Source organism: Sorghum bicolor, chromosome 5, assembly GCF_000003195.3.
Source record: "Sorghum bicolor cultivar BTx623 chromosome 5, Sorghum_bicolor_NCBIv3, whole genome shotgun sequence".
Classification (NCBI taxonomy): domain Eukaryota; kingdom Viridiplantae; phylum Streptophyta; class Magnoliopsida; order Poales; family Poaceae; genus Sorghum; species Sorghum bicolor.
Window position 1 is genome coordinate 62,171,093 of NC_012874.2, and position 9,463 is coordinate 62,180,555.

The 9,463-nt window shown below is 46.2% G+C and overlaps 2 protein-coding genes across 2 annotated transcripts; both read right to left on the minus strand.

Moving 5' to 3' along the window:
* On the minus strand, nt 951-2,571 carry LOC8059337 (thiol protease SEN102). Its single transcript, XM_002450904.2, has 4 exons — nt 2,040-2,571; nt 1,709-1,944; nt 1,459-1,599; nt 951-1,318 (listed from the first exon to the last, which is right to left on the minus strand). Exons 1-4 carry the CDS (start codon nt 2,515-2,517, stop codon nt 1,058-1,060), a joined length of 1,116 nt encoding a protein of 371 aa, XP_002450949.1. The 5' UTR covers nt 2,518-2,571; the 3' UTR covers nt 951-1,057.
* On the minus strand, nt 8,459-9,115 carry LOC8058605 (spidroin-1). The gene has a single exon (XM_002450905.2). It carries the CDS (start codon nt 9,113-9,115, stop codon nt 8,459-8,461), a length of 657 nt encoding a protein of 218 aa, XP_002450950.2.

Here is a 9,463-nt window from a genome sequence, read left to right on the forward strand (position 1 = left end):
GTCGCGTCTTCAGTTACTAAGAATCGTTTCTTTTGGATATTACAGGACCAGATGCACTAAAGATTCATTGGCATAAGATTGTTTGAGAAACGGGAACGATATATTGCATCACACAGCACTTTTTGTGAGGCTACTGTGTAGTATATTTATGGAGAATATAAGTGACCACAACAGAGAAGAGGCCTTCAAGGCCAAGAATGTTGCTTTAGAGAAGATGGAGAACAATGATTTTCGTCATGCCCAACAGGTTATACTTGAATCTCAAGAGCTTTGTCCAGAGCTGGCAGAGAATATGTCCCAAATGTTGATCATCGATGATCTGAGATATATGCGCGGCACAATCTATTGTGGGTGGTGAGAAAGACTTGTACAGAATACTTCAAGTGGAAGAAACAGCAGATGAAACCAAGCAATATCGCAGGATTGCACTTTCAACTCATCCAGATAAAAGTTGTTCTGCTGGTCCTCAGGAAGCATTCAAGTTGGTGGTTGAAGCACATTCTATCCTATTGCATCCAGCAAACCGAACTAAAAATGACTAGAAAAGGAAGAATGGATCTAGTACAACATTTTGGACCAAATGCCCACATTGTGAATGTCGGTTCCAGTAACCGCAGGCTTGTCTGTCAGATATGCAACAAGCTAGCTATTCACTGCATACCGTATAGAGGATAAGGAACCCATGCCAGCCCGGCAAACTGATCATTATTTGGTTGTTGGGATGGGGTTGTGGGTGCTTCAGTTCCTTAATTCCTATATCTGCTTATTTCAGACATCCAGATTACAGGGGAAACTATGTCGAGCATTCGAATAAATTTTTGTCTTAGTGATTGTTAGGAACTGTTTGGTAGCCTCTAGTTAAATAAACAACTGTACAGTTACTACATGAGTAGCACCACAGATCTCACGCCCACGATGTACCCTTGTTGGAGGTAAATCAGTTCTTAGTATAGTTCTATATTTATTTAGTCCGATATCTTGAGTAACATTACATTCTGCATAAATTACATAGCATAATGAAACATGGTATGCTGCTCCTTAAACAAAGAGCACTTGCTTAATAGGATGCATGCCCATCAGTCATGATGGCACCGTGTGTCGTTGCTATTTTAGTTGGGTAAGACGGCTCCATTGCTATGCCGCAGAGCCCTTGCGAGTCCGAGATGCCTCGTTGCATTCTGATATAGCCCCTCTCACCCCAGTCCTCGCCCCATGAGTTCTTCACTATCCAATATTTCGTGCCATCTCGAGTTATGCCATACCCAACAGCTGCAACTCCATGATCTAGCTCCGTCCCACAGCTTCCAGTGAAGACACCCTGAGAGAAGGCACCAAGACCAGCCATGCATGAGTGCATGCACAGTTTTGATTGAAATGAGATTTTACTGTTTATAAAAGCAAATTAGATAGTACAAAATGTTCTAAGTCCATGATATAGTAAGTAAAATATTTTCAGACCTCTGAGTAGAACTGGAAGTCTTGGCCGCTAGCCTCAATAGCAATGGACACTGGCTGGTTTGCGACTGCTTTCTGTAAAGCATCTTCGTTGTTAGCAGGGACATCCTCATATCCATCTATTGTCACGTCATGGGATCGTTCCTGCAATAATGCGATCAATCCACAAAATGCTTTGTTAGTTAATTTGTGGGTTAATAATGTTTTCATATCCATTTCAAGAATCACAAAAAGAAGCGTGTTAACCGCATACTTTTGCCTTGTTACAGCTCCTCTGCTCGGCAAGATACGGATAGTTAGACTCGGTAGTGATCCCTCCGTTCCTCTTGATGTACTGGAACGCATAGTCCATGAGGCCACCGTTGCAGCCTTGGTTGTCGACGTCGTCGCAGTCCACGAGCTCCTGCTCCGACAGCGACACCAGCTTCCCGGTCCTGATCTTGTTTATGCCCTCTACAGCTGCGATGGTCGAGAACGCCCAGCAGCTCCCTTCAACAAGTACATACACACTATATATGTTAGATGTTTGTGAAGAATAATGAGCTGATAGATACACACGCACTGTGCTAGTTTTGATCTCATACCGCACTGGCCTTGGTCCTTGATGCCGGTGACCGCGCCCCGCTGCCGCCAGTCCACGGCCAGCGGCAGGTTCCCGGCTTGCGCATACATGAAGCTCCCATCGCCGTGCCGCCTAATGCCGCTGCTCAGGGCGCGGTGGTGCCGCGTCCTGGAGCCGGCGGCGTACGCGCGCCGGAACTCGTCCGTGGTCATGTCCGCGAACTTGTTCAGCGCCAGCCTGAACGACCGGCCCTTCTTGTTCGCCTCGTGGATGTACCGCACGTTCTCCTTGAACACGTTGAACCACCGCGCCTTGTCGTCCTGTTCCTGCAAGCCTGCTGGGCGCGACACCATGTAGTGGCTGCGCCACTGCTCGTACAGCGCTCGCAGGCTCTCCTCCGACGCCAGGTCCTTCTCTGTGAACGGGATGCCGGCCCGTGCCGGCGGAGCCAGCACGAGTAGCGCCAACGACACTGCAGCAAGCACCAAGCACCTCAACATGGTGGTGTGTATTTTGTTCAGACCAAACTGCGAGGTGGATCATGTGCATGCAATCTAAAGCAATATGCGTGTGCTATATATATATATAGGACACCAGTATAGTGTGGGTCAAGAGATGATGAACATTTGAGAAGTGTGGGTGAGGCTGGCAGGATATCGGAGAGGATGATGGATTGATGGGCAGTAGGAGATGGCGGGAAGGAAAAGAATAGATGATGGGCGGTAAGAGATGGCGGGAAGGAAGAGAAGAACTTTCTGAGGTAGGGATAAGTTCAGGAATAAATGCAAATAAGAAAAGGGTTGCCTTTTGGTAACTGGATAAGGCGCGGCGTGTTTGTGATAGGAAGGAAGATGCATGAGAGCTGGGAAAAGCTACCAAAATGGTTGTCCCTGTTTGTTATATACAGATTTTCTTGGGAGTGTTTTCTTAAGAAGCTACAAAGATAGAGGGAAATTATGGTTAAGGTTAGCTGGTGTGACCTAGTTTTTGTGTTTTAGAACAAAATGATGGTTGTGTCAAGCAGCGCGGTCAGAAAAAAATTACAGAAAGTACATAGCTTAGCTTTTAATTTCCACCTATTTTGGATGGTAAACTAACAGTTTTTAAGCTGAACCGAACATGCCAAGTGGCAATTTCTACATTACTTTGAAACGAGCATAGACCATACATACATTTAGTTAGATCGATCCATATAATTGAAAAATATGACAGGTATAGAAACATTATATTTATTACCAATTTTGCCCATGCACATTGCAATCCATATCTCTAATGGTTCTCAAATTCTACACAAAACTATTTATTTCAGACCAAAGTTATGAACCAAGTAAAAGATGACATCATAGTTTTGCATGTTTATTAGCCTTGTAGCAAAGTAGAAAAAGCAATTAAATGTCAATCATGGAAGTGCGTAGAGGGCTTATCGTATCTTCTCCATTAGTTGTGTTCTACCAATCTAATACGTTAGTCTATTCCAATATGTTATAGTAAAATCACCTTTATTTCTAATTAATATAGTTTATTGGCTATATTGCATCTACATTTATATGCATAGGATTTAGTATTAGCTTTAATTCATCAACATTTGCAACAAGATTGGATCTAATGCCCTGAATCCTTTAGTGGTGAGCCACATTTCATATTACTATCCTTATCCATGCCTCGATATACCAGTGTTATCGTTGTTTTTCTATATATGGTTCACATAAATTATATGTTCACAGCTGCTGCTAATGTTGAAAGAAAATTGTTGGAGCATGGACGGTGAGGAAAATTTCATTTGTTCATGTTGGTTTCTCCATGTCATTGACATTTTAGTAGCCTTGAATCTCCTTAAGTTTGGTCAATAGATTTACGTTGCCTTCTTGGACAATATATATAGTTTCCTTCAATTCTAGAACCACCCATGCATCCTCAATGGTCTATAACTAATTTTTTCCTTTTTATAAAGATAACTGTGATGTCATGTGGCGCACAACAACATGCGCTAATTAGTAGTGCTATTTTATGGCCCATACAGAACAAACCAATGAGCAATGGGACGGTCGACCACTAATCCGCGTAGGCATCACAAGTAGAGTGTAAGGAAAATAGACCATCGACCCATTTTGTTTAGATTTTGGTGTTTGGGGATCAACAAGACCAAGTTGGCCTAACGAGTTTACAAGTGTTTGTTTTGTAGTCCAATAGGACGCAAACATGGATGGAACAAAGACAGTATAGATCAACACCTCACATAAAAGACATATTGACCCACATGATCAAGCAAATATGAAGCCATGGAAGTTGAACCAAGCTGAACGCAAGGATCACAAAGAAACAAGTCAAAACAGGAGGTGCAAATAAACCATCGGATGCTGGCATATATGACCATCAGACAAATGGACAACTGTGTCTGATGCACTCTAGAAAGGTTCCAGAGAGGTACAAAGCGCATCAAACAAGTACATATGGCTTGCACCGGACAAATGGACAATGCCGGATGTGGCGCCAACAGTCAGAAATGGCTAGTTCTGACACGTGGCCATTGTGATACTTCAGAGACTGAAGTCATTTGTCCGATGCCAAGCATCGGACTATTCAATGATAACCAAAAAAGCCTGCTGGCTCCAATGGCTAGTTCTCAAGTTTGGGACTATAAATACCACCCCAACCGGGCCAAAACAGGTGTGGATCGGAGAAGCTGAGGGAACATAGTAGGGTATTGGTACACCACTTTGAAGCTCTCTAGATGTGCTTGCTAGGTTTAGGCCAAGGGTTTAGTGAGGTTTTGGCACCTCTTACCACTCCATGCCTGCGTGCACAATTGTTCTATATTGGAGGGGCTTGTAGTCTTGTGAGACCACACCGACCGTGTTTGTGGTGTGGCCGCCACAATATACCAAGGAGAACAAGGCTCGCCGTGTTTTGTCTAGAAGTTTGATAGTGAAGACGGCAGAAAGCGGTGCTGGAGAGTCTTACGGAAGGCACATCGGAGACTTACTTGCATGTGGGGAAGGCCCGAGGCTATCCATGGAGTTACCCTAACCCATAGCTTGGCCCTTGCGAGGGATTTCTTGTGAGGGGCTCCAACGAGGACTAGGTGGAAGCTTGTGTACTTTTGGATACCTTGGTAAAAATACTAGCCCATATTTAGTTTGCATCTCTATCTCATATTTAGCTTCAGCATTTATATTGATATCTTGGTTGTGTGCTCTACTTTCCTAGCTTAGTTAATAGGCTAGTTGACAGTATTGGAACCTAGATTGCATAACCTTTTTGAAGTAGAGATAGCAACACACCTAGCAAAACCATAATTACACATTTAGTTAGTTTATTTATTGCATAGGTTATGCTTAGGTCGGAATTACAGGCCATAGTTAGAAGTAGATTTTAATTCAACCTCCTCTTAGGCATTACGGTCCTTACAAAGGGATTGGTGGTATAATTGCGTTGATGGCTTCCTTTGAGATTGTAGGTCTTGTTTGGGAGTAGATGGCACATTTTGAAATAGAAAGTTTAGAGGAAAGTTGTGCATTGCTTGTGCAACTGATGGGCATAGTTAGATGTTTCCGGATGTTGCCGGTGTCATTGACTCTCAAACAAATGAGAACTAGCAGTGGTTTATGGAGAGGTTAATGGAAGCTAGTGGCACACCACCTAGTCTAACATTCTGCATATAGATTGTGGGCAGTCAACAATGCATGGGGTAAGTGAGCTTTTTCCATATGCTAAACATAGGGTTCACAAAGTAAGGGGCACATGTAGAAGACACGATGATAGTTTTTGTTGGTCAATGTGAACTGGTTGGCAAGCACAGCATAGGTTAGGCAATGGACCTGCCTGTTGGTATACGTTAACCTAAATAGATAAAGCTGCAAGCGCATGGAGACTATTGTAGCTTTTACCTAGGAGTATTCCAAGGCATTGTATTTATCCACAAGGAAGCAATGGTTAAAGAAATTGATAGTTAACCAACATGTACCTACTAACACGTATATCGACTAGCACTACTATAGAAAAACTTATTTACTGGCGGCGCCTAAAAATGTGTTTCTATGGGCTTTCAACCGCCCCTAAAAATGTCTTTCTAGGGGCGGTTTTCTTAGGAAATCCGCCTCTGAAAATGAAGATCAAAGGAGACAATCATTTTTATTTACGAAGGCAGTCAGGAAATGTCCGCCTCCAAAAATAATCTATTTTTGAGGCGGTCGTCCTAAAATACATTTTTGGAGGCAGGCATGCTATATGTCCCTCTATAAAAATAGTGGCCCAAACTGCCTATACCTTGGCCCAATATTATGTCGGGTGAGTTAGGGTTTCGGTTTCACCCCTCCACTTCTCCCTCTCCCTAGCATTCAGAAGCGGTGGCCTTAGATGTTCTCCTTCTTCACGAATGCTCTCCCTTAGATGTGTCGTCTCTCTTCCTTGCTCTCTCCCTCCCTCTACTCTCTCCTTGTGGCATGTACGCCTGGTCGCAGTGGTCGCATGCCCCTGACAGAGGGCCTTCCTCCATCTCCTCCTACTCCACACGATGGCGGTGAGCGCTCCTCCTTGACCCCTCTCGGATTTAGTGGTGGCACAGCCGGGAAGACCAGATCTAGCGTGTGGTCCACCTCCTCTCCACCATGGTGGGCTCCCTCTCTCTCCCAAGCCGCAGATCCACCATGGCGCGGGCGCTCCTCCTCGACCCCTCCGTGATTCGGTGGTGGTGCGGCTGAGGTGGTCGGATCCGGCACATGCTCCTCCTCTTATCCACCATGGCGGGCTCCCTCTCCCTCCAAAGATGCGGATCTGGCTCATGCTCCTCCTCCTCACAACAGCAATGGCTTCCTCCCCCTCGACACCTCCGAATGCGATGGGAGAGGGCGCATGTGATGGCTACGGTTGTGGCCAGATCCTGGGAGCAGGTACATGGTTCTAGCACCGACAAGCGGCTGCAACGACTACCTGTGGATGGGGTCGACAGGCCCATGGTTGGGCGAGCAGCTTAATTTTTTTGATTTTTCCTATTTGATTTATAGAGACAGTCAAAGCAACCATCTCCATTAATCTGGCATTAACTGTGACCTTTGATTGGACGCAATTCAATGCTCGCCTTCATTAACCTAAAGTGCCCGCCTACATTAAAGATATTGTAGTAGTGAGTGGAGCATGCATATCTCTATCAGGGTACTTGATGGCACCCATCTTGTGCCCATCCTTTCTAGGGGGTCAAGCCGGGGGAGAGGTTGAGTGTTCACATAGGACACTTGTGTTTCCATATGTATAAGAGTGCGAGTGTAACAAACCCTTATCCAAGCCGTGGATTCGGCATGTAATCGAACCATTTTCTAGCTATTGATGAAATGGCATGCAGCTCTCCCGTGTGTTCGAGAAAAAAAGTACATACTTGGCTGAAAACTATTTGAAGAAAACAAGAGTAAAAGTGACATGTGCGTAGTTTCAAAATTTAATGAGAATCTCGAGTTATTACTTTACACTATACTGTGTCAAGAATAGTGTCTACTAGCAAGGAGAGTTTAGTCACATTTCAAATTTCTATAGATTTCCCTGACAAATCAATAAATATATCCAAAAAAGTATATCACGTTGTGCATATGGCAGGCGAGTGCATAGTAGTACAATGCCTAGTGAAAAGAGAGCGGCAGCTTGGTTGGTATATATCAGCAGTTCTTTAAATCTGAAAGCTGGATAATAGAGAAGAGATTAGAAGCAATTGTCACAAAGAAGGTACTAAAGCAAGCAAGAACTTGGGGTGTACCAGGAGGCAAACACTTAGCATCCCTGTGTTTGTTTCAGAGAGTAGCCATATCCTAACTGTGTATATTATTTCTGCAATTTTTTAACCCCTCCGTGGGACTTTGTTACCATCTTCACTGTCAATGGAAACTAGGAGAATACTCCATGCATTGTTGCAGGAATACAGTGGAATACGTGGTATGATGACGTGGACAAACAAAATACTTATGTGTCTTGCTGACGCAGAGATTACAATTGTATGGCTAGTGAATTTTAGTTATTTGTGATAATGCATTGTTTAGTTGAACAACTTGCATGTTAAGAGAAATATAGTGACTTGCTGACGTCACTACACCACAACCCTTAATCAGCAACTGACTACAGTTGCTAAAAGTTGTTAATCAGCATAGAACAGTGAGTCGCTAAACTTAGCGAAGGACGGTCAGTTGCTAAAACCTGATAGGGCGATGGACGGTCCGTTGCTATAATTGTTTTATTCTGCATTGGACGGACAGTTGCTATACATCATGAACAACATCTCATGGTCCGTGGCTAAAGAAATTTTCCTTTCGCGCGCGGAATTTGGGCCCTTCCCGCTGTAATTTTGGCCCAAAATGTTGTAAACCCTAAGTCACTTAGCCCCGCTCATTCACCCTCATTCACCCTCAACCCCGACGCTCGTTCACTGCCGCCGCTCATTCACCCTCAGCCCCGACGCCCTCACCCTCTGCCAACGCCCGCGCCGCCACGCCGCCGGTCCCTGTGCCCCCACCTCGCAAATCCGCTGCCACCGCCGTAGGCCCTGTGCCCCGAAGCCGCACGCCCTCTTGCCGGTGGCCAGGCCCACCCTCTGCCAACGCCCGCGCCCCCACGCCGCCGGTCCCTGTGCCCCCACCTCGCAAATCCGCTGCCACCGCCGTAGGCCCTGTGCCTCGAAGCCGCACGCCCTCTTACGCCCGCGCCCCCACGCCGCCGGTCCCTGTGCCCCCACCTCGCAAATCCGCTGCCACCGCCGTAGGCCCTGTGCCCCGAAGCCGCACGCCCTCTTGCCGGTGGCCAGGCCCACCCTCTACCAACGCCCGCGTCCCCACGCCGCCGGTCCCTGTGCCCCCACCTCGCAAATCCGCTGCCACCGCCGTAGGCCCTGTGCCTCGAAGCCGCACGCCCTCTTGCCGGTGGCCAGGCCCAGACGCACGCGAACGACCTAGGCCCTCCCGCCGGTGGCCAGGCCCGAGACGCCGACTGTGCACCGACGCACGGGCCCCAGGAACGACGCCAAGCCCCAGTCGTACGCGCTCTCGGAACGACGCCAGGCCCCAGACGCCCCGCCGGCCAGGTGCTTGTCTTCCTCTCCCGTTCTCTAATCCTGTTGTACATGTCTAGATCTGTAGTATGGTTTGTGATTTGCGTCTGCAGTAGCGAATCCAGTGAATCCAACATGGTTTGTGATTACCATGTGACCAATGACTATGACCAGTAAAACTCACCTTGAAGTCGCAAGTCGCGTATTTTTTCGCGTAAAAATCGCGTGCTACGCGGCCAATGGGATTTGAACCTGCGACCTCCCCCTTGCGCGTAGCCTCCTCTACCACTCCACCCATTACTCACTTAGGCCTATTTTAGAGTTTGGTTCCTTGTATATTATCCTAAACTGAGCATCCATAGATTATTTGAGGCCCTAAACAAATTCAATATCTACAACTTTATATTGGGAGTTTCTACATC

Coding starts and splice junctions, on each gene's coding strand:
- LOC8059337 (XM_002450904.2), bottom strand. CDS start 2,517: ATGTTGAGGTGCTTGGTGCTTGCTGCAGTGTCGTTGGCGCTACTCGTG. Junction 1,600..1,708: donor GGAGCTGTAACAAGGCAAAA/GTATGCGGTTAA, acceptor GCATTATTGCAG/GAACGATCCCATGACGTGAC. Junction 1,319..1,458: donor ACTTCCAGTTCTACTCAGAG/GTCTGAAAATAT, acceptor GCCTTCTCTCAG/GGTGTCTTCACTGGAAGCTG.
- LOC8058605 (XM_002450905.2), bottom strand. CDS start 9,115: ATGTACAACAGGATTAGAGAACGGGAGAGGAAGACAAGCACCTGGCCG.